We start from the raw sequence: 24,611 nt of genomic DNA on the forward strand, positions 1-24,611 counted from the left end.
GAAGCACATTGACAAGAGTGACTTTCTTTCCTGAAGTGAAGTTGAGTTCGACCGATCCGGTTCCAACAACTTTAGATTGTACTTCATTTCCCATCTGCACTTCTTGTCCATCATTTGTCTCAGAATAGGTTTTGAAAGCAGCCTTGTCATAAGAGACATGCACCGTAGCGCGTGTATTCATACCACCAACCTTGAATTTTGCCTTTGATTGCCATAATTTCGTTCATTGTAGTAATTATGTCATCATTTGCATGAACTGCATTGATCTCGTTTTTTAAATTGTTGTGCCTGCAATCTCTAGCATATTGTCCAGGTTTTCCACAAACAACACATCCGCTTTTCGGAGCCTTATGAGCGCCAGAATTCTTGAACTTTTTATGCTCCTTTTTTGATCCAAGATGACTCTTTATGCCATCATGTTTCTTCTTTCCTTTGATGGTCACGACATTGGCTTTAGAAAGACCCGCAAATTATGATTTCTCCCTCTCCTTCGATTCCTCCTCGATTCGAAGATGTTTCTGGATTTTCTCCAAATAGAAGTCCTCAGAACTGTACAACAATTTCTTTCTATAGTCTTTCCACGTAGATGACAATTTTGCAATGAATGCACCGACTTGAAAGGTCTCAGGGATGTCTATTTTCACCGCTTTTATTTTATTCACGAGGACTTGCAACTCATGCACTTGGGGAAGAATGGACTTGCAGTCTATAAATTTAAAATCAAAATATTTAGAAATTAAAAACTTCTTCGTACTTTCCTCTTCGGTCTTGAATTTGAATTCGAGTGTTTCCCAGATTCCGGTTGTAGACGGATTATCCGTATAGAGGTCGTAGAGACGGTCAGACAGCATATTCAGAATATGTATTGTGTAAATACTTTTAAGACTGTTAGATATTTCGACAAGATTAAATGGATCCAGGTTGAATCGTGAACGAAGTCACTTTCCTTAAAAGTATTTCAAGCACTCTCTTTGATGTCTTAGAGTCGGAAAACAAGAATACCTAGGATAATTCAGCATTTTAATCGAGTCTGCACAAGACAGGTGAAGAACTCGAAAGCAAGGAAGTGTGTCTGGAATGTTTAAGAGGATGTGCTCAAGTGCCGCCTACAAGCTGCCACTAGCGCCTCTACGCCCACACCCTTGGACCCAGTCCCGATGGGTTGTTTGAATGTGACATGTGGCATAGTGCTTGGGACCACCACATATGTCCGTGTGGCACCTTATCCCCTTTGCCTCCTTTAATGAGTTTAATGTTTCAAAGTCTTTATAAATGCTTTTAATGTTAGCTCCATTTTCTATGTGTGACTATTTGCAATGCATTTATTGTCATTAACTCAATTGCTCATTTTTGTCGTATTGGAACATACACATGGCAATTATTATTCATAATTTTCAACAATAAATATCTCAAAAATTGAGGGGGAGATGAAAAATTCACTTGAAAACACCAATATAGAAAGCTTCTCACCTCCCTGAATGAACTTGCTCTAACACCCCAACAACTCTAAAAATCTTTGACAACTCTACAATAGAAGAGATTTCACCTATTGCATTTTTAGCTAGTACACTTATGTTTGCAAGTAAACTTTTAGCAAACTATCTTATATAGTTATTATGATTTCCCTGCTCTTTTCAATTTTTTATGCTATGTTGCACCAAGAAAGAGAAATTTATTTCAATGTTTTAATGTTAGATTTATTTCAAAAACTGTAAGAGAAAATGGTGATTTATATTTTCTTACGTTTTTTAGTTGAAATGAAAATGTTGATTCCCTTGTTCTATATCAAACTCATCAATGCAGCATGGTAATTGAACCTAACTCAGATTCTTTGCAGTCACGCAATCGGGAAACACGGATCGTCCGATCTTGATCTAACGTTCAGAAAGAAGTCAAGGCAATTAGGTACAGATGAAATATGTATTAAAAAGTTAAGACTAAGATGGATAAGATTTGACAGCTTATGCTTAAGTTGCAGTTGTTATTGACTCAACCAGATTTGATTAAAAGTGGTTGAGTTTCTTGGCAATAAATGATTTTGAAAGCTCCCATGTGATTGGTTTTAACAGATTAATATCCTAACAAGTGAACTCAATTAATTCCTTTCTACTAACCACCATAATAAATTATTGGTTACAAAAGCTAAAGAAATAGTATGTTCACACACTTCATCTAATCTTCAATATAACCAATAAAAAAGTCATTTTTTTTGTGTTTTAACTAATTCTACTTTATGTGTTTCTCCTTATATATGACGCCAAATGCTGCTATATGAATCAGATTCAAGTTCAAGTTCATCTCTTCCCAAAAGATAATGGTGTCTGCACTAGAACAACAGAAGACAGCACAAAATGATAGTGTTCGCACGCGCCGCGAAGAAAAAGGAATCCTATATGCTTTGTATGTACTAGTATACATTTTTTAGATTCCAATTTTCTTTATTTTGTTTTTTCGTTTTCCAATTTTTCTCTTTGTTTCAGTTTCTATTCACTCTGTTGCTGCTTTTGCTGCAACGAGAGTTGCCGATGCTGCTGTGGACGCACCTGCTGTTGCTGTCCCTAGATTGCTTGATCTCCAAGATACCTATGCCAAGTTTATGTTTCATTGCGTTTTTGCGTGTATGAAGTGATGATTTTCGGAGCCATTACAGATTCATCTTTGAAAACATCGATGAATTTATCGTGATTTTTCGTCTTAGTGTATCAATAACAAGAAATCAAAGTTTCTACAGCTATTTATTTCTTAAGAAAAAAAAAACAGAATGGAATAGGCATTATTATTATTATTATTATGTTCTGATAAGAATATCCTCTATACATTTCAAAGAAAATAGTGCTGATACATTGACTTGTCTCCTCCACGAGTGCCGAACGATCATCTCGATTCTCTCAAAGAATGGAAAAAACCCAACATTGTCCTATCGTCATCTAGTTAAACTAGACACCTAGGATCGGGTTTCTCTTTTCATCAATTTCAATGGTTAGTAGATGTTGAGGATCTGATCCATTCGGACCCTGCGAGTAAAGTGTAGGAAGGTACGCGTTGTATGCTGGCAGGTAGCGCGAAACAAAATCATTCACCTGAAGACACGGCATAAACCACGAAAAAATCATACCTTAAAACTCATTCGAACGCGCATATTGCAAACACTAAATAGACATTTTCATATAATCGCGCAAATAACAGACCTCATCATCAGACATTCCAGGATTTCCTGCCTCCCTCATCGCAATCTCAGCCTGTAAAAATTTAACAGCACGACGCGTGCATTGATGTTACAACCACGTTCTGAGCACAAATGTTATAGTTTCTGAAAGACGATGTAGAAATAATCTACCTGCAAGCGCCACTGGTAGACACAACTTGGATCCTTAATCTTAATGACTATCCATGACTTTATATATTTGTCCCACGCATCATAATAAGCTTCGAGGTTCTTATTTATTATTTCCAGCTGCAAAATAAGAACGGTCGATTATGTTCCAAGAACAGCATCGTGAACTTAACGTGTACATTAAGAAACAAACAGATACTTTGCTAATACTAACCTGAGGATCAACCGATTTTACAGCATCAACTGGAACGGGCTTGAAACCAAGCATCCAGCCTTCAAATAACACAACCTAAAAGTCCATATATGCTTGTTAATGGAGGAATAAGCACTTATTTCACATGAGGTAAACCTATCAGAAGCAGCTCAAAAGTTAGAATTAGAGATTTTCTTACTTCAAGTGGCCCTTCAACTTCAGGCCATGTTGAAGGATCAGCGCGGTCACCTCTCCCACCGAAAGCAGACTGCAAATACCAGACAATTCGCCATAAGCAACTACGAATTCAAAAGAAGATTAAATAGACCAAATATGCACTTTATTCCTTACTTTATCATATCTTGGTAACTTCATCTTGATACCTGGATACTTTCAATAACAATAAATTATACGTAACATACAATATAATAAACGGAAAAAATGAGTTCGAATAGCCACCTTCTTTCGACATTTTGGTTAAAGCCGACAGAGTTTCAACAGATATAGGAAGATCATGGCTTCCTGCATTTCCACGAAACTGCAACAAAAATATTTTAGTCATCATTATCATAACATTCCTTGATTATACTCGGTTTTATACGGCTCGTATACGTGTTTAATTACCTCAAGAAGTGCATTTCCTGGATTAGCTTCTCTTAGTTTATTCTACAATCCAAACACAATATGATTGTCACCCCAAAGGAAAAAGAACAACATGAGAGTATTAACCGAAAAATAAAAAACAACATCTTAGAAAACGGATTCTATATACCTGACCTTCAGCCGTCAAATAAAAATCATCTATCGATATTGTTGCAGACTTCCTGAAAGTTTTAACAATATAACAGCGATTTGGAAAAGATAAACCAATATCACCATTGCTTACCTGCCAATCATTTGGAAAAGATAGTCGAGAGCAAAGACGAGGGTCGTCTTTCCACAGCCTTGAGGAGCACTAAATCCAATCTGAGTCATACAAAATGAAAAAAGGCCTTTAAATAATTCTTTTTCTTACAAAATCGCCGAGGCGTGTTGAAGGAAGTCGAATATAAATACCACTAAAGGAGGTATATCTTCTCCGTCTTTGAATTTGGACCGATGCTGAACAATCTCACTTTCGCACCAGAGGAAGACCGGTATATAGTAATGATAAAGCCTAACTTTTTGAGGCTCGGTCAAGAACAATTCGTTAAGCTGAAACAGTCTGCATAGTTGTCGCCCGTAGGTTAACCACTTATCTATAGACTCGGCCACGTTCTCTGGCGTCAAACCAATTCTGTCAAGCAAAGGTCCTGAGCAAATAAATTTGTACAGGTCTTGCACAGAGGAAACTTGAGCAGGCGATGACGGAAATACTGAATAGACAGGACCGTTCTTTTGCTCGTTGCTGACAGATGCCGAACTACTTTGCAGCCATGAACCTCCACTACCTGCAGAAAATAATTTAACTGTAAATTCAAGATTTAGACGAGATTCGTAATTTCTGTGCACAAAAAATATTCCAGCCAGAATTCAAACTCGGGTTTTACCGAACGATTCGTCTTTAACAAGAGTTCGATAATCACTCAAGCATAATCACTTTGCTAATAATCCTAACTATGACTAATCAGGAATCCTATATAGCTAAGATTCGCGTAAACTAACGTGATTCGGTAAGCAACTGCAAAGACTAATTCCACTAGATAATTGAAATTCACTTAAGGGGATGATCTCTCCCACGATGTTTTTTCTCGTATGCACGAACCGGAGCAACTCGAGGATCTATCACCGGTGTCACACCATGTTATTGAAAATGTAACTCTTCTAAGCATCTACTATTGTTTTCTAACAACTTGAAGGCCTAAAACTCATCTCAAAGACAGAATAGAGTGACATAACATGTATCAATCATCAAACAAACTTTATATACAAATAGCTTCATTCACACATGCATGTAACAAATTGGTCAATACAAAACATACAAATTGGTTAATATAACAGAATATGAATTGGTTAAAGTTAGAGAAAAAAGTACCTGACTTTGTGAAAAGGGTCTTAGAAGAGTTAGAAAGGGTAGGGGCAGAAAGGGAAGAAGAATTGGAAAAGAAATGAAACTTAGAAGTGTTAGAATTTGGACAGAAAGAACCATAGTTAGAATTTGAATAAGAAGAAGAAGAAGAACAGAAAGAAGATGAAATAGTAGGGTGCAATGTTTGAGAGAAAACATTCAAAGTAGCCATTGTTGTGGTGTTGTTTTTCTCTATCTATCTAGTTTGCAACAAAAAGTCAGAAACAAATCTTAGCCGCCACGTAATCTTTGGCTCGTGTTCTTTGGCCAAACCAGTGATTTACACCAGAAAAAATAAAATAATATAGTACAACTATATTCTATTCTATTCTATTATTCTATTCTATCTATCTAAACATTGTATTTGTGTATGCAATTCTATTCTAATCTATCTTCTTAAATAGTGTAAGCTTTTGTTTTCATATGGTTCACGTAACACCTTCTATCAAAGTTCTAAGCTATATGTAACAAACAAGATCAATTAAACTATCAAAACCATATATAAATTAGAGCGAAAAACCGCGTCAAAAAATATCACATCAGAGAAAAAGATTAAGATGGTTCATTTTTACGACGCAACATTTATAAAAAGGACGTCCATATCTCATTTTGTTTAGGTCAAAATCATAAAAATTTATGATCTGATGTAAAACAAAATTATCTTAATTACCATGATCCATGACGATATAATAGAAAGCAAAATTAATCTTCTAAACTTGATCTATTTCTTTAGGTCTATTATATCTATACATTGTATTGTATTAGTGTATGCGATTCTATTCTATTGTATCTTGTTAAATATTGTTAACAACTTGTATTAAAGTTCAAAGTATCTATAGTAAAGAAGGACATAAAAAATTGTTTTTGTTCAATAACAAAGAGAATTTCATTATAAGTTCTAAATTAGGGCACAAGCAGAATAGAGAAGAAAGACGCAAAATACATGAGAACAGAATTGTTATCTCTTACAGAAACAATTCTTAAAATCAACACAACATTGATAAAACAGTTTTATTAAATGACAAAATATATGTAATGGAATTTTCAAATAATAATAATTAAAAAAAAAAACACGACGGCCAACAAAAGAAAATGCACACTAACACAAAAAGGAAATTACCATGATTCATGATTATATGATATGGTGGAAAGTGGAAATGATGTTCTTAATCTCAATCTATTTCTTCTTGACTAATCTCTTTTTTCGGAGATTAGAACAACAAATACGAAAATTAATTATATTTATTTTAGAGTAAAACACTAAATTTATAACTCTGCTCAAGTTACTACCAATTACCAATTATAATTAAATTTAGGTTTTATCTTTTGAAACACTCTCATCCTATGTGTAGTCTCTATCTTATTGTTGTATTTATCCTATTGATGATGGGTTATATATGTAAAATTTGATCCCATATTGATTTCTTTTTTTAAAAAAATTAGATTGATTTGCATTTTTTAAAGTGAGACTAATATATTTTTTTAACTATAATAATCAGAAATAATAATACAGATATATTATAAAAAAAGTTATAATAGTTTTTAGTAAAATAACAACATCATATTAAACATATTTAGTATTTAATTAATATTTAAGATATTATATTTATTTTTTTGTTACTAGGATATTATATTTTATTTAACATTTAATTGGGGATATTATTTATTGAATAGGATAAGCAAATAGCACTTTATTTATTTTTTATTTTTATTTATCAAGAAGTTTAAAGGATGAATTTTATTATTTATAGATGAATAAGTGAGATGTTGCTGATTGAAATTTGTGCTCATGTATTTAGGGGTGAAAAAAGGTTAGTTAGTTATTATAGATTCTTTTTTTATCAGATCAATTTTTTTAAAAGTTTAATCTAATCGGAAAGTTTATTTAAAAGTCAATTTTTTATTAAAGTTTTCAATTAATTCATATTATTTAAGTCTTATACGTCATATATATATATATATATATATATATATATATATATATATATATATATATATATATATGTATATATATATATATATAATTTTTTGTTTTAATATATATTCATATATATAGATCAAGACTATTTAAATTATCTTTAATATATATAAAAATATAAATCTAACTTTGTAAGTTTTTTAATAACTTAAATCTGATCAATTTAATTAAATAAATTTTTAAAAAAATTTAAGTTTAATTTTTTTATTATTAAATAGATCTGATTTATCCTTAAATAAGTTAGGTTATAGATCCTACAGGTCTGACATATTCTATATATTTAATACTTTGCATAACTACTAACTAGATTATCTTAATGGACAATAACACGTGATTAAACTAACATTAATTTTATTACAAATAGTCAAGTTTAATATATGTTTAAAATAGTTATATTCATAAAATGTTAAAAAAATATTTAAATTGATAAAAAAAAGTATTAAAAAGTAAATTGCAGGACCATTGAATAATATCTAAATTCATCGAAACTAAAAAGAAATTGTAATTATACAATCTTGATTTGTTAGAATTTGCTTTCTTCATTTGAATAAGTTATAAACTTCCAGGAAAAATGTACTTAATTAGTCTTAAGCAATCTCATATCACAGTAACAAACAACCAACCATCCGAATTCAAGACAACATTCTTCATCTCCATTGTTCATAAAGACGAAGTAGAAGTAACCAAAATAGTGATTAAATGTATATACAAAAAAATAATACATGATGAGCTGTTTTGAAACATAAAACCAGAACATGTCTCCTTTTTGTGACAAAAGTACAACTTTATCATCTAAAATGTTACAAATTAAGGGTCCCTTGCATTCATCATTTGTCCATCATCTTCATCTTGAAAACATTGTTTCAAGCAATTTCGGCGAAGACAAAGTTGCTACACATTTGAGCTGCAAAAACAGAAGATTCTCATTATGTTTCATCATGTAAAATCATGTCACAAAATAGACTTCAAAACATAAACCTCTCTTTCTGACATACCTTGTCTTGTGTGTACTTGGTGCGGATTGAGGTTAAAGGACAGTCATTGCTATTCAGTTGTAGATCTTGTAATGCAAGAACCGCGTCTTTCAAATCCGATGCTTCGTAAGAAGCATAGTGTTCGAGAGTTGGATTCTGCAAAAGATAATAGTAACGGCATTGAAGGATGTTTCCTTTGTTGTGTAACTTCGTATGAAAGAGAAACACTAACTAACCCATGGGTGGTTTGACTGATCTAATGTCCATCGTGCGAGAAACACGGCAGATGCAGCAATCATTGAAGGAAGGAAATTTAAGAAACCATAGCTCATCAATGTTAGTTCTGCCAGGTAATTCGCCAAGTACTCCAACTCAATGCTTGGTCTCTGTAAGTTTTATTTATTCATTGACAAGTGATTAGTAATAGTAATACTCAATACAAATCTGACATGTCTTGGATTAAGCAGCATTTCCCTAAGATCAATCTTTTCACCTTGTAACAAGCTTGTGCCGCTCGAAGAAATCTCCTATGAAACCAAGAATGTGTTAAGATGATGCAACAGGAACTCCAAATTACACGTGTTTTTGTTCTGGTGAATGATAGAGTAAAGGTGAAGAAGTACCTGAGAAAAGTTTTTGTAGTAGGAGCAAATAGTTGATATGCAAGGGACTTCAACACTAGAGACTCCATCTGTAGTACCTGTCAATATACCGTATATTCTGTTAAGAGTAAGGACTCGGTACATACCATACGTGTACCGTAATTGTACCAGTACTAGTACTTTGCCAAATACTGCATACTAGTGCTTCAGGGGTTTTGATGTATGTTTTCCTTGATATTTAAATATTAAGCATTCATTGTGGGAAGAGTAAGACGAATATACCTGCTCTTTTGTGTATGTGTTGTCTGTGATGAAGCAGAAGTCTTCAACATGGGGGGCGTTAATTTCTTCGTACTTTCTTCAATCACATATGAAAGAAGACATTGTCAAGTTTGGATTTCAAACACTCACGCATATAATAATAAGAAATATGATTTGCTTGCTATCACATGCCAACTAAGTCATGAAATACAAGAGGTTTGAGTTCCTTGAATTCGAGAACTTACGAGGCTATTAGCATGCAAGTGATGCCGAGCAACTGAAGTTTATGTCTTTCGATGAAACTTTTTGAGAGAAACCAATCCATGACATATACAGCAAGGTAAAGAGTGTTTGCTTGCAATTTGTATCCCTCGGAAACCTGCAAATAAAGCTCAACACAAGGGAATTCAATGCAGTAATCATATTTGATATAATACATATCTAGGTTATATTATAGTATATATCTACTAAACTTTAAAATCAACAACTTTAGTATAAGTCAATATTGGAAAGTGGAATAACGCAAACCTCTACAAGCCAATCAACAAGTATCCCACGCATGCTTGGAGTGATATCTCGCTGTACTGTTTCCATTAAGTTAGGATTAGGCCTTCTCGACAGCTGAAAAATGAAATGTTTGATAAAAAAAGAAAAATCAAAGAGAAACGGTTGTCAAAAGGGTTAAGTATCAAAAACATGCTCAAGTGGAATATTTGTTTTACCAATTAATTAACGAACATTTATAATGTTAACAAATTATGTGCCTAGACAACAATGACCGGCATTAACGGGACAAACCTCAGCAACACGCATGTGATCGTATATATCAGCAGCATAGAGGCTGCAAAGTTGAGGATCTTCAAAATCAGCATCTATGTCAGCAACATCCGGATGCTTTGACACATCCAAAAGTTCAGAAATGTTACCTTTGTCTGCAACAGTTTGTGAAGCTAAGACCAAAAATAATCACAAGTAAGTTACATCAACAAACTAAAAAGTTATCTATTTATTCTATGGTGGTACTAAAGCAATGCACAAACCATGCAATACAAAAATAGAGGAAAAACCTTTCTTTTCAGAAACCGAAAGCTGAGAATCTACTCGAGACGTCTGACTGTGAAGCAGATTGTTATTTGTACCACAATGATTGGCAGTCAGCCTAATTGGTTCATTGTCTTCCAACTTAACAGAACACATGACATCTTCTGATGATCTAAGCCGCATTTCTGATAATTTCACCGGTTTTGAGTCATCGGGTTGAGCGGGTTTAGTCAGCTTTCTTTTCTTAGCCTAGCAGACACAAATGTCACAGGGTAAAATTTAAGAATCTTCATTAGTACTGAAAGGGGGAAAAGTACCTATCCTATCGACTATTGAAATATGAATCCATCAATATATTTCAATACCAAAATAAGAACCATTATACAGGTTGAAATAAGAACCTGATTTTCAGTTGGATTTAAACCGCTCCGATAAGTTTTCTCACAGCGAATGTTAGTGACATCGTGAAGAATTGCCCTCTTCTTATGCGGAAGATACGTATCATCGGAAACTGCTCTTTTTGAATTGGCTCTTAGAGGATTCTTCTGACTTTCTTCTGCTACCTTCTTCAATGGTGGCAACTGTCCAGTGGCACTTAAAGCAGCCGCTCGAGCACGAGTCAATCGACTTGGAACTTCTCCAGCTTTCAAAATGCCACTCTTCCTCATCTCTACAAGATCCAAAAGAACTCCGGATACTAAATCTTGATTAGTGAATTCTGCAACAAAATAAAAAAATCCAGTTCAAACACTTGTGAAAGTAATAAACAGCTCACTTATCCGCAATCTCAATACAGAACCATGTTATCAAATGCATAGAGAAGAACAGAAAACTTTGGATTCGACAATAAGTTAATTCAAAATAACATAGCATGCAATCAACAAAGTCACCAATTTGTCTCCTAAATACACTCTAAAGTGATCAAAAACACCAAATTTGGAAGGTAGAGAATCCATTTCCAAATCTTAAACAGAAACAACAAATGTTTCGATGTGAAATTAGGAAAGAACACACCTAACCAATTAATAACAATAAAATAAAGACAGCACAAAAGACATATATGGTCTCTCCATTTCATCAAAACACAAAAATGTTATGTTCCTATAAATGTTTTCCAAGCTACCCATTTTAAAATGTACATCAAAGATTCAAACTTTATCCCCTTTATATAATTTTAAGCTCATTTTAACACAGACCCTAATAAATAAACATGACCCATTTTAAAATGTACATCAAAGATTCAAACTTTGTAATGAAGAAGAAGAAAAAAGACCTGGGGTTTATGCTGCAAGCTCCACCACCAGCTCCATTGGAAGGGAGACAAAAGGTCACATAGAGAAAGAAAAAAAAGAAAGAGTTTTTGTTGAAAACAGCTATGAAGAGAAGAGAATTGAAAGCGGGATAGTGATTTGGTTTAAAATCTACTACGTGAGAAAAAAGACAAAATTAAATATATTAAAGTAAATAAAAAATAATAATTGTTTGACTAGACTTTTTCAGTTAGCTTTTTTTAAGTTGAATCAATAAAATTAAATTAAAGGGTTTCTGAGCTTATGTCAGTTTCAAAGTAACTGATTTTATATGTTTATGATATTGGTAAATACATCAATAATATACTAGTAATTAATAAAAATATATATTTTATTTTATTTATATGTATAAATTTCTCAAGTTAATTTGGAAACATTTCTTTTCCAACACTTTCTGACAATTTTTTTCTCTCCAAGAGTTAGTACATTTCTCCTCTTACACTTTGGATACACTTGGTTGAAATTTATTGTACTGGTGTCTAGTTTTCAAGGTGATGAGTGAGACTCACGTGAATGAAATTAATAAATGAATCATAAAGTGAATAGCCTCTTCCTAACACTACTAATAGTAATAATATAAAAGATGATGTACCAATGAATGTGCTAAAATGTGGCTCATGAGATCTAGAGTTTTATCTATCCTCCATGTTTGACTATGTTTTTATAAAAAGTAAAAGTAATTTTATAAAGGTAAAATTGTTTTTAGTATGTTTGAGGATTCTCAAATATCATATTCATGTTAGAGAAATTTTCATTATACCAAATATGTTTTTATTTTTATTTTAAACTCACATGATAAATTTCTCTTCTTATTCAATTTATCGCATTTGTTCACATAACCTACTTATTCATATTTTGGTATTATTTTGTTTTAGTAATATAGATACCGTTTAGAAGAATTTTTTAAAAACTTATCAAACTTTAAATGATAAGGTAGAAATGCAGAAAATAATGTTAAATAAAGCAAAAAAATATATATGTTTCGTTTAAGGAGACAAAAAAGATTAAAAAAGGATGGACGCGGACGCATACATATTTATCGCTCAACTGTTTTGATCCATGACTCGGATACTCCAGTGGTATTGAGAGTATGTATGAAATTTTGCGACCCTTGATCCAATGTATGAGTTTGCTATTTATTCTATTTACAAGATAATCATCGACAACGGTTATGACCACTAGGGGGCTCGTTGAGTTTGCTTCACGTTCAGTTCTTCAAGTTCCCCCTAGTGCACTTATGTGTCTTCCAAGATGTCATCTTCTTGTAACCCATGTTAAGTGGTAATTGTTTTTCCACTTCTTTCACGTCTTTACGTCCTCCCGACTCTAACTGCTCCAATATGTTATCGAAGATGCCCATCGAAGCTTCGAGACTTATAAACGTACCATGTCTTTTATACCATGTTGTTTGGTCGACCAATCCCTTTGGTCGAATGAAGGCTCTTGTTGATTATCCCTTTCGAGATTCTAAACATCTTTTCCAACACTGGGTCTTGGGGATTTCTCCCTGAGAGTCCTCCAAACCATGTTTAGCTGTATAGACGACTTTGGTCGACCCTTCGTAGTTGGTATGTCGACCACCTGCCATTAATGTTTCTTTAAAGAATTTTTCATTAATGTTCTCACATATTTATGAATATGCTTCATTATTTATGACAACATCTTTTCATTGACATTCTTTGTTGACTTTCTAGTATCTAAACATCCAAGTGTAACATATGCCCCCTAAAAAATGTCATTGTCGACCTACATCTGAAAGGAGAAAAACTGGCATTGTTTGTAACTACTCTATCACTATTAACATTATGTGCCATGTCACTTCTATCATGTTTGTTGTTAGTCGTTATGACTAACTTTCTTTCCAAATGTTACATCCTTGAAACGTGCAACGTCAGCACATTATTGTCACGGCTTCCAAGGTCATTAACTAGCCACTAAACCAGATGTTGATGCTTTGTTTTGATTTAATCATCGTTTTCCTCGCTTTGAGGCTCCTTGTTGTCTCCAAACATGTCATATGTCCATATTTCTGGGAGAAACTCTCGTCACCTTTCTATTTGAGCTCTTCTCCTCTCTACCAATTTTCTTTCTTACGGCGATCTCAACAATCTTAGGTGAATGCTATTTCCAGTTTTTCCTTCTGCATTTTCGCTCCTCTTTTTCCTTTCACGATTAATGGCGCTTAACTTCTCTAGTTTGCATCGTTCACCTTTTGCGGCTCAAATTAATGAACCATTCTTGGTTGATGATAGATCTTACGTTCCGGAGCCTCCTCGGGTGGAAAACATCTGAAGGTTGTGGTATTCTGATGCTTTGATTCCTTATTTTATTTTTGGTGATGCATTTGAATTCATGGGTCCTCTCCTTAGGTTTGTTAAGAACTTTAACTCCTCAGATAGGTTTTTCCCTAACTACCGTGGATGGGAACCCGTAGTCTCTAGTGGTCAACCTTTTGATTTTCATCTCTTCGAAAATCAGGTATATTTTCTCTCATCCATTTAAGTATTTAAGGAAATACAGGGTATTACATCCCCCCCCCCCCCCCCCCCCCCGCTTAAATAAAAATTTATCCTCAAATTTAAATATTACCTGGAAGAGATAAAGGTAGCCTTCTCACATTTCAGACTTCAATTCCCAAGTAGCATCGCATGGATGTGATTCATCCCACTGAACCTTAACAAGAGGAATCTCCTTATTTCTTAATACCTTAGTTTCCCATCTTACAATTCGACTTGGTTTAGATTCAAAAGTTAGGTATGCTTCTACTTCTACTGAATCTGGAAGAATAGACTGAAGAGGATCTGGAATGAATTTTCGAAGTTGAGATACGTGAAAAATATCATGCATCTCTGATAAAGAAGATGGTAAGGCTAATCTGTAAGCTATTTCACCAATCCTCTCTATAATCTGGCATGGTCCTACGTATCTCAGACTTAACTTCTGTGACTTAAACGGTCCTTTCAGTCTCAATCTCAGAGTCACCTTTAGAAATACATGATCACCTTCCTTAAATTCTAATGGTCTTCTTCTGTTATCTACGTAATTCTTATGGCGATATTGTGCTTTCTTTATCTTATTACGAACCATCCTTCTCCTTTCCTTAGTCTCTTGAATAATCTTCGGTCCTAAAATTATTTCTTCACCAACTTCCGTCCAACACAAAGGTGTTCTACATTTCTGTCCATACAAGACTTCATAAGGATCCATTCTGATACTTGCATGGTAACTATTGTCGTATGCGAATTCAATTAATGGTAAGAGCTCCTTCCAATTTCCTCTACTCTCAAGCACACAAGCTCTTAACATATCCTCTAGTGTATGCATCATCCTCTCAGTATGACCATCCGTCTAAAGATGATTAGACGTACTCAAACACAACTTCGATCTCATAGCTTGTTGAAATGCTCTCCAAAATCTTGAATTAAACTTTGGATCTCTGTCAGACCCAATACTAGTTAGGACACTATGCAGTCTTATAATTTCTGAAATGAACAACTGTGCAAGATGACTAGCCTTATAAGTAGTTTTCATGGCCAATAAGTGCACGAACTTAGTTAACCGATCCACAATCACCCATATAGAATCATAACCACCTTGTGTCTGAGGTAGCCCTACTACAAAATCCATTGCAATTATATCTCATTTCCATACTGGAATCTCTAAAGGTCATAATAAACCACCAGGTTTCTGATGTTCAATCTTTACTTGTTGGCACACTATACATTCATACACATACTCTGCAATATCCTTTTTCATTCCTGGCCACCAGTAGTCCTTCTTTAAGTCTTGATACATCTTCTATGATCCTGGATGTATGGTAAACGCGCCCTTGTGAGCTTCTTCTAAAACTTTTCTTTTCAGTTCGATATCATCCAGGACACAAATCCTTTGATTAAAAATAACAACTCCATCTAATGATCGAGTGAAACCTAGTTGAGTCAACATCTCTCGTAACTTCTCATCTATCATATGTCCTTGCTGGATTTCTCCCTTTAGGTTAGAAGTAACATTTAAATTCCCCATTATCACACCATTTTGCGTCCAATTAAACTGAAGTTTAAGATCTCAGAACTTTTCCAACAATGTATACTCTAACATCATCAACTCGGCTTTATGTATCTCTTTCTAACTTAAGGCATCTACAACCTTATTCGCTTTCCCCGAATGATACTTAAGCTCAAAATCAAAATCTTTCAAATACTCCATCCATCTCCTCTGTCTCATGTTCAACTCCTTCTGGTCAAATAAGTATTTTAAACTCTTATGGTCACTAAACATCTTAAAACATACTCCATACAAGTAATGTCGCCACACCTTCAATGTAAAAACAATAGCGGCTAACTCAAGATCATGAGTTGGATAGTTATCTTCATGAGTCTTCAAATGATGATAGGCATATGCTACAACTTGACCACCCTGCATTAACACCCCTCATAATCCTTTCTTAGAGGCATCACAAAATACTTCATAAGACTTACTAGGATCAGGGATGATTGAAATAGGAGCAGTTGTCAGTCTTTCCTTCAAACTCATAAAACTTTGATCACACTTTGAATCCTAACTAAAATAAATCTTCTTCCGGGTAAGTCTAGTCATTGGTAAAGCTAATTGAGAAAACCCTTCAATAAATCTTCGATAGTAACCTGTCAAACCTAAGAAACTTCTGACTTCGGAAGCATTCTTCGGGCTTTCTCAATTAATAATTGCTTCAACTTTAGATGGATCCACTGTTACTCCTCCTTGTGATATGACATGACCAAGAAACCTAACTTCGGTCATCCAAAATTCACACTTACTTAACTTGGCAAAAAGTTGCTTCTCCTGCAGTACTGACAGAATAATCCTTAGATGTTCTCCGTGCTCTTGTGGAGTACGGGAATAAATAAGAATGTCATCAATAAAGGTCACCACAAACTAGTCCAAGTAAGGTTGAAATATTCGATTCATATAGTCCATGAAAACAGCAGGGGCATTCGTCACACCAAAAGGAATTACAAAAAACTCATAATGGCCATATCGGGTTCTGAATGTGGTCTTTGGCATATCCGAATTCTTAACTCGGATTTAATGATTATCCAATCGTAAATCAATCTTTGAGAACACAGAGGCTCATTTCAACTGATCTAGCAAATCGTCTATCCTTGGCAGGGGTACTTGTTCTTAATGGTGACTTTATTCAATTGGAGATAATCAATACACAACTGCATACTACCATCCTTCTGGAGGAAAATTGCGATCCAAAACGAAACAAAAATTAAAATTTTTCCTTTAGTGATCCTTACGAATGGGCATTATCAGTGATAGAAACGGCTACCTCTTATGGCAATTGAAACCTTTAATGCAGATCTAAGGAGTGATCACGAGCGTTGAATGGTGACGACGCCTCTACTCAATCCACACGAACGGATTCCTTCAGCCTCAGTGCTAGTTGCTACGAATGAAGGCTTTAAGTGTGTGTGTGTGCGCGTGTGTGTGTGTGTGTGTGTGTGTGTGTGTTTGTGTGTGTGTGTGTGTGTATGTGTGTGTGTGTGTGTGTGTGTGTGAGAGAGAGAGAGAGAGAGAAACAAAATTTTATCAAGTGAAATACTTTTGCATAATGGTTCTATTTATAGAACAACTTGTGTGGCCTGTAAGCTAAAAATCCCACTTAAGTGTATGTGGCACATATCTTATGGTATACCGAAAATCACTTAAGCTTGTGGTACGTTACCATATTTCGTATTCTACTTAAGTGCATTGTACCTTACGATGTTCGACAATTCACTTAAGTGCATTATACCTTACGGTGTTCCTTATTTACTCTATCTCTCATCAATCCATCCTTTTGTGTGTGACCTTATAGGTTTTTGTGACATTGGCAATTATATTAAATCATGTATTTAACATAGTAAACAATGAGCGGTATCTAGCAACACATCACTGCTATCCAAGACACGAAAATGTCATGTGATCTGACAAATCCTTTTTTTTTTATAATACTTGTGTGTACAATTACTCTTTTTGCCCTTATGTCTATATTGAACACAAGACATGGACCGTGTCATCCTTGTCCAGTTCATTATTGGGCCCTTAGACATTTATCCGGTTTCGCGGGATGGGAAAATTCTATCTAGGTCACTCATGTCCCTCAGCATGCTTCATGGAGTACCCATCAACTGTCTTTATGGTCACCCAGTTACGGATAACGTTTGATCAACAATAAAGCACTTGACTCTACATCTAGGATCCATAGTGGTTTCATGTCAAAGGGTGGTATACACTATTATCACCATGAGAATAACTTATGACACTTTGCATAACATTCTATGTAGTATTCTCATAGCGGGTCAATCCAGTATAAATATTACTCCTAATATTCATACCTATGTTTAAGACTTGATAACTCCTTATCCATGACCCATGAGATGTGATCATCAGTCTATACACATAATAGTCTTAATACTTTAATGGTACCCCACTTCACAACAAAGCTCAATTATGGATACTTTAAGAATAGTGTCCTTATGTTTAATTGGATCTCATGATTAAGTCACACTTGATACATTACACGGACTACCTATTCTAGGGACTTTATTAAATAAACATAATAAAGAAAAAACCTTTTATTATTAATAAATAATTTGATACAAGTACAAAAAGTATTGACCTCTAGGGCTTACACCAACAATCTCCCACTAGCACTAGGGCCAATCAGGCATACCCCTAATACCCATAGATCTAGTATGGTCATCATGCTTTTACTGCGCAAAAGGGTTTGTCAGGGGGTCAGCAAATATTGTCAAGTGTAAGTACTCTACATATTTTCACATCTCCTTTATCTATTATCTCTCGAATGAGGTGATAACACCTAAGTATGTGTTTGGATCGTTGGTGAGATCGAGGCTCCTTAGCTTGTGCAACAGCACCATTGTTATCACAATAGAAATTAATGGGATCCACAATGATAAGAATTATGCCAAGTTCACTAATGAACTTTTTGATCTAAATAGCCTCCTTTGTTGCACTTGTGGCAGCAATATACTTTGCCTCGGTTGTAGAATCAACACCTATATCTTGCTTTAAACTTTTCCAGCTCACAGGGCCACCGTTTAAGTAGAACACATAACCAAATTGCGTCAACCTTATCTGTCCGGAAGCTAGCACCGATGTATATTACAACAAGCTCTTCCTGATCTTCATATATCAATAATGAGTCCTTAGCCCTTCTCAAATACTTAAGGATATTCTTGACATCTACCCAATGAGCATCACCGGGATTAATTGGTACCTACTCATTACACTTAAAGCATATGAGACACCTGGTTGAGTACATAACATGGCATACATGATAGATCCTATTGCAGATGCATATGGAATCTTATTCATGTGATCCCTTTCTTCCTTAGTTGAAGGGGATTGTGTTTTTGATAGACACATGCCATGTTGCATATGTATGAATCCTTTCTTGGAATCATGTATATTAAAGTGTCTCAGTACTTTGTCTATGTATGTAATCTGACTTAGGTCAAGAAGTTTTTATGATCTATCTCTATAGATCATATTGTCGCACCTCGAAAAAAATGCGATCCCTCGCGATGGACGCGGAAAAATGTTAGTTCGAACAGAGTCGCCACCGAACTTTATTTATTCTGATGAAGGAATAGGAAAATATCGATAAAACCTTTAAAAAATAGAATAATGGTTGTCGCAACCATATTCGGGTTCGGGAGTTGATTACGCAAGGGGAAGGTATTAGCACCCCTCACGTCCGTTGTACTCAACGGGAACCTCTTAGTTTAATTTTGCGATTTGAGTGTTAACTTACGTTGTTTGTTTTCTTCGAGTGAATAAAGGTTAAAAATAGAGATGAATGGTAACCTCAGAGAGGGGGAAAAGGGAGGTTCTTTATTAGTGTGCTCGCGGAGATACAACAATCTCCTGCCTACGTATCCTTATGGTGCAATAAGGAAGTCAGAGCATTCGTAGTTCGGGGAACTACGATTAATTGGTGTGTTTTTTTTATGAACGACTATGTAGGTCGGCGTTCTAAAGGCTAAACATTGGCTTGTCTACTCTCGGTGGAGGCTCTATCACTAGTTTGTTGTGCGCATTAGAAAGGATTGACGGTGTTCTTTTGAAAAAGGGTTTTGGTCACACGGGGGTGACAAGTTGAGTTAATATGTTTGATGTCTTGTTTGAATGGCTTCGATCGCACGAGGGCGAGAAAGGATAGACTTGATGGGTTAAGATATTTTTGTTGCATGACGATTACTCGGATAGTCGAGTAAGACAACTCGTATCCTAATAGTCGGGAGAGGGAATACAAGACTCTAGACCACTTTATTTTTAATCCTTAATTGTAAAAGGATTTAATGAGGATTAATGTGTTTTGAATGGATGACGAATACTCGGATAGCCGAGTAAGACAACTCGTATCCTAATAATCGAGAAAGGGAATAAAAGACTATAGACCGCTTTCTTTTTCATCTGAGAAATTATGAAAATAGGTTTATGTATGGTTGATGTATTTTAGAATGAATGACAAGTACTTGAATGGCTGAGTAAGACAATTCATATCCAAGTATTTGAGGAGAAGAATCGAAGGCTCAAGACCATCTCCCTTTTCGTATAGTTCATTATGAAATGATTTGATTAAGTTATAAATTTGGGAAAATGACAATTGTTTGACTGACCGAGTAAGAGAACTCGTATTCCAACAATTGGGGAGAGAAGTTGAAAACTCAAAGCCATCTCCCTTTTCATCTCATTTATTATGAAAATAATTTGATTTAATCGGGGTTTGGAGGTTTGTAAAGAAATGACAATTGTCTAATTGATCGAGTAAGAAAACTCGTATTCAAACAATCGAGGAGAGGAGTTAAAGGCTTAAAACCATCTTCCTTTTCATTTCGTTGCTATGAAAAGTAATTGATTTAATTGCGTTTAGATGGTTTAGAAATGGCAACTATTTGACTAACCGATTAAGAGAACTCGTATTCAAATAATCGAGGAGAGGAGTTGAAAACTCAAAACCATCCCCCTTTTCATTTCCAAAATGAAACGGTATTTGATTGTAATTGGGCATTTTAATTTAATTAGGATAAATGTACTCGACATTGGATCGAGGTTTTAAAATTGGTGCTTACGAATGACATGGATACTATTTAGTGAATCGATCATCTAATCGATCAATTAACGATCGACTAGGTCTCATTGTAAGAAAGCCCAAGAGTAAGCTATGTGAGGTTGATGGCGATGCTTTAAAAGCGATCGGCTTACAAAGGTGTTTGAAAATGGGCTTAACTTTGAATTGAGAATTGTGCGATTTCTTCTAAAATGGTTTAGCCATGGTTTTGGATCAATGATGAAATTGAATGAGTTTTAGAATGATAATGGAAAATAAGGGTGAAATTGAATATATTTGGATTTATATTATGAAATAACAATGAAACTGTGAATGTGGAATAAATCGGTCGATTTTTATGAACAAAATTAATCGATTAAAATTCAGTTAAGTTATCTAATTATGGTAATTAAAATTAATTATCAAAAATTATTTGATTTAAAAAATAATCTAATCAAGTAACTAAGTTAAATAAAATTAGTTAACAAAATTATCTAATTAATCAAAACTTTAATTAATTAATTGATTTAAAAAAGAACAAGGGACAACTTTGAATTTAAAACAAACAAATCGGTCCACCATGTGCTCATCACCCGGTTCATACATAACGACAATGGAGTTGGAGTATCGTATGCGGATTGAAACGCGGTAAAATGTTCTATCGATATATTACATTTTCGATGGCATAACGACATACAACTGCCGAATCCGCCGATTTTTATCCGTCTTAGCACAATGAAAATCAAGCATAAAATTATATTTATATATTCTATCATATGTTACCAAAAGTTATCAACCCCTGTATATAATCGGGCCGACAACAAATAACTAACACCATAATTACACTATTCGCCAAGCAACTTACAATATAATTATAACTTTTATGATCTAACATTAACTAAATCTTAAAATGAAATAAGACACATTCTTGAAACAAATACCAATCAAAAAACTAACAGAATATCAAAAGGAAAACAAGAGAAAGAGTTTAACGAAGCGCCAGTAGAAAGGATTTTACAATGGCCACCATATTTACAAGTTAACACAAAACCAAAACAATGATATCATCCTAACAAAATAGATTGAAATTAAAACCAGTAAGAACATCAACTTTGCATAACGACGAGATTTGATTTAAAAATTTACCGAAAGCATGATTCTCAAATTATCTAATAGTATGATTCAAAAATTACCGAATGCCAAACTGCAACGGCGAATCTAAACGAGTTAGCAGCTTGCTACATCTTTGCGGATAACAGCGATGCGGCAAAATTCTGAAGAGGTGCTGGTGGTGGATTGTGACATTGTTGTCGTTACCGTAAACGTCATCCGAAACAACTCAGATCCACTCCTGGAACTTTGTGAGACGGCGTTCGGTGAAGTGATTCAATATCGGCAATGTCGCAGAGTGTGAACGGTTTGGTGGTGTTCGTCGGAACGACGGACGGAGGTTGTTTTGAATCAAACACGTTGTTGATGCGGTTGATGGAAAGGCGTCGACGGTAACGGAACAGATGCGAAAGGTGCGAAAGCGATGGTGTCTAAGGAGGGAGCTTGGTCGCATGGTGGTTCAGATTAACGGTATGAACGGCGGCAACGGTTGGGTTGAGAGTAGGTGAGAATGGTGAGGAAAATGGGTTTGTGTGGTTCGTGCTGAGGTGAGTGTGGCGGTTCACAAGTTAATGACGGAGAAATGCAATGGAGAAATGCAGAAAGAAAATGCGACGAATTCTACAGCACCAAGGTAATAGGGGTAGAATGTTAAGTCAATGTCAACCCTAGAGCCGACATTTAAATCTTGCAAAGGTCATTTATGATGTAAAGACAAATGTGGGACTAAAACTGAACAGGTTTCCTAGCACCAAAAGGATGACAGTAGAATTGATCACCATCACCAAAAGGATGATAATAATTCAACACGATTTCCAGGATCAACATCACCAAAAGGATGATGGATAAACCAAATTTTAACAGTAGCCATCACCAAAAGGATGATGGTAAGATTAATAACCAAACTTGTTGTCACCAAAAGGATGAAAATCCGACACAACAAAATTCAAAGATTTTCATCACCAAAAGGATAATAGTTATCATGATAAAGCTTTCCATTACCGAAAGGATAATAGCAGGACTACCATCAAAATGATGATAGTTGATCAGTCAACATTTATGCTAGGTATTTCACTATTTAACCGTAAATAAGTCAGGTAAACTGCGTAAACTTAAGCATTTTTGGTTAGATATAAGCTCAATTCTATAATATGGAGTGTGTTGTTACTTATGAGTTTCTTGAGGATATTTTACACTTTTGGGTATGTTAGCAGGTCAAAAAACTAGTTTGGAAGCTCAGGGAATCAAACGTCAGATGCGAAATTGAGCCAGAGCAAGAAAACGGAAGAAAAAATCAATTCTTGGAGAACCTGTTGTCCATACGCGTATTGCCTTACATGATACGCGTATGGACCTTCCCAATACGCGTAGCATACGCGTATGACCAGAGGGGTGGAAAATCAAGCAAAAAGACAAGCTTCTGGTGATACGCGTATGGGAGTTAGCAATACGCGTATCAGATGCTGTCTTACGCACCATACGCGTATGAGACATAGCAATACGCGTATCATACACTGTCATACGTGCAATACGCGTATGGAACAGCTCAGTACGCGTATGAAGCCCAAAATCAGGAAAAGCCCAGTTGCAGAGCTATTTACAAGCCAGAACACGATTTTGCGGGGGTTGGACAATTTTTGATAAAAAAGAGATGCGTTTGAGATCTGGAGACTCAAGGATTATCAGAGGATTCATATGTTCAAGAGTTTTCCGACGATTAGAGATTGATTCCTCAAGAAATTCTGTAATGACAACAATGTTCATCTTTGTTTTTATTTCTATTATGAGTAGCTAAACCCCCCCATTGCTAGGGGGTGACCCTGATTCTGAATGTGACAGATTTTATGTTTGTGAATGCATTGACTATTTCTTCTTCTCAATTGATTTGTTCTTATTACCGTTCTTTATGCTTTATTCGTCGGACCAACAAATGATGATTAATATGAATAGTTTTAGCTGGACAACAATTATTCATTGATTTGTATAAGAACTTTGGATAGTAAAGATCGCCTAGGACTAGGGATTTTCTGTCTGACCGGAAATTCTTGATATTCGAATGCTTGAGTATGAACCTAATTATTTATGGACATAGTAATTAGGTTACATAATCAAATGTCTTTTCACTAAGGACTTAGGAATAGATACCCTTGAGGACCGGAATCAATCGGACGAGATTATTGTCAAAGCCTTCATAAATTATATCTGTTACAGGAAGTTTCACTCACCGTACCCTAGCAATCTACTCTAATTTATCTCTCGTTCAACCATTGTATTTGTTTTATTTATTTGCAATTGATAGTACAATTACTCATATCACAAAAACCAAAGCTTTTTGTCTAATTGAAATAATCAATAAACTCTGTATCGTCAAGCAGTCCTTGAGATCGACAAACGGGGAATTTCCTTTTTATTACTACAGTGAGAAAAATAGTACACTTGCTATTTTCCCATCAATAGTTAACTCATCCACTTCAAAGATCACCGTCACCAAAAGGATGAAGGTAAGATTTAACAGCACAACTTGTCATCACCAGAAGGATGATAATAAGTCAATAACTTCAATGATCACCATCGCCAAAAGGATGAAGGTAAGACCAATAACAAAACTTGTTACCACCAAAAGGAAGATAATAAGTCACAAACTTCAACAATCACCAT

The 24,611-nt window shown here is 34.9% G+C and overlaps 2 protein-coding genes and 1 long non-coding RNA gene across 4 annotated transcripts; 1 reads left to right on the forward strand and 2 right to left on the reverse strand.

Annotated features, from left to right (window-relative positions):
* The first annotated feature begins 1,567 nt into the window (after nt 1-1,567).
* LOC127087523 (uncharacterized) lies at nt 1,568-2,734 on the forward strand. The gene is made up of 3 exons (XR_007789981.1): nt 1,568-1,582; nt 1,838-2,400; nt 2,481-2,734. It is a non-coding gene; the product is annotated as an uncharacterized LOC127087523 (long non-coding RNA).
* A 25-nt stretch (nt 2,735-2,759) lies between these two features.
* Nucleotides 2,760-6,045, reverse strand: LOC127087522 (D-glycerate 3-kinase, chloroplastic). Its single transcript, XM_051028412.1, has 12 exons — nt 5,542-6,045; nt 4,584-4,957; nt 4,414-4,493; nt 4,300-4,351; nt 4,152-4,193; nt 3,987-4,065; nt 3,879-3,910; nt 3,727-3,795; nt 3,549-3,623; nt 3,338-3,454; nt 3,189-3,239; nt 2,760-3,080 (listed from the first exon to the last, which is right to left on the reverse strand). Exons 1-12 carry the CDS (start codon nt 5,744-5,746, stop codon nt 2,937-2,939), a joined length of 1,320 nt encoding a protein of 439 aa, XP_050884369.1. The 5' UTR covers nt 5,747-6,045; the 3' UTR covers nt 2,760-2,936.
* A 2,079-nt stretch (nt 6,046-8,124) lies between these two features.
* Nucleotides 8,125-11,860, reverse strand: LOC127087524 (cyclin-A2-4). Of its 2 annotated transcripts, none has more exons than XM_051028414.1 (12): nt 11,704-11,860; nt 10,832-11,148; nt 10,457-10,679; nt 10,188-10,339; nt 9,918-10,010; nt 9,635-9,768; nt 9,411-9,486; nt 9,150-9,226; nt 9,020-9,050; nt 8,763-8,912; nt 8,548-8,682; nt 8,125-8,456 (listed from the first exon to the last, which is right to left on the reverse strand). In XM_051028414.1, the coding sequence occupies exons 2-12, from the start codon at nt 11,096-11,098 to the stop codon at nt 8,397-8,399; spliced, it is 1,398 nt and encodes a 465-aa protein (XP_050884371.1). In that variant the 5' UTR covers nt 11,099-11,148; nt 11,704-11,860; the 3' UTR covers nt 8,125-8,396. The 2 variants fall into 2 exon arrangements, with proteins under 2 accessions (XP_050884371.1, XP_050884370.1); XM_051028413.1 differs by having other exon boundaries at nt 9,020-9,053.
* Between the last annotated feature and the right edge of the window lie 12,751 nt (nt 11,861-24,611).

The sequence above is a fragment of the Lathyrus oleraceus genome, chromosome 5, assembly GCF_024323335.1.
Source record: "Lathyrus oleraceus cultivar Zhongwan6 chromosome 5, CAAS_Psat_ZW6_1.0, whole genome shotgun sequence".
In the NCBI taxonomy this organism is placed as follows: domain Eukaryota; kingdom Viridiplantae; phylum Streptophyta; class Magnoliopsida; order Fabales; family Fabaceae; genus Lathyrus; species Lathyrus oleraceus.

Bases quoted from the DNA above. Each gene is read 5' to 3' on its own strand.
- LOC127087524 (XM_051028413.1), bottom strand. From the start codon at position 11,098: ATGAGGAAGAGTGGCATTTTGAAAGCTGGAGAAGTTCCAAGTCGATTG. The intron at 9,054-9,149 runs GTACTTCTTCAC...TTGGTTTCATAG, and splicing joins ACTACAAAAACTTTTCTCAG to GAGATTTCTTCGAGCGGCAC. The intron at 8,913-9,019 runs GTGAAAAGATTG...TAAAACTTACAG, and splicing joins CGGCACAAGCTTGTTACAAG to AGACCAAGCATTGAGTTGGA.
- LOC127087522 (XM_051028412.1), bottom strand. From the start codon at position 5,746: ATGGCTACTTTGAATGTTTTCTCTCAAACATTGCACCCTACTATTTCA. The intron at 3,911-3,986 runs GTGGCTATTCGA...GAAAGTATCCAG, and splicing joins AACCAAAATGTCGAAAGAAG to GTATCAAGATGAAGTTACCA. The intron at 3,796-3,878 runs GTAAGGAATAAA...TGGTATTTGCAG, and splicing joins AGTTACCAAGATATGATAAA to TCTGCTTTCGGTGGGAGAGG.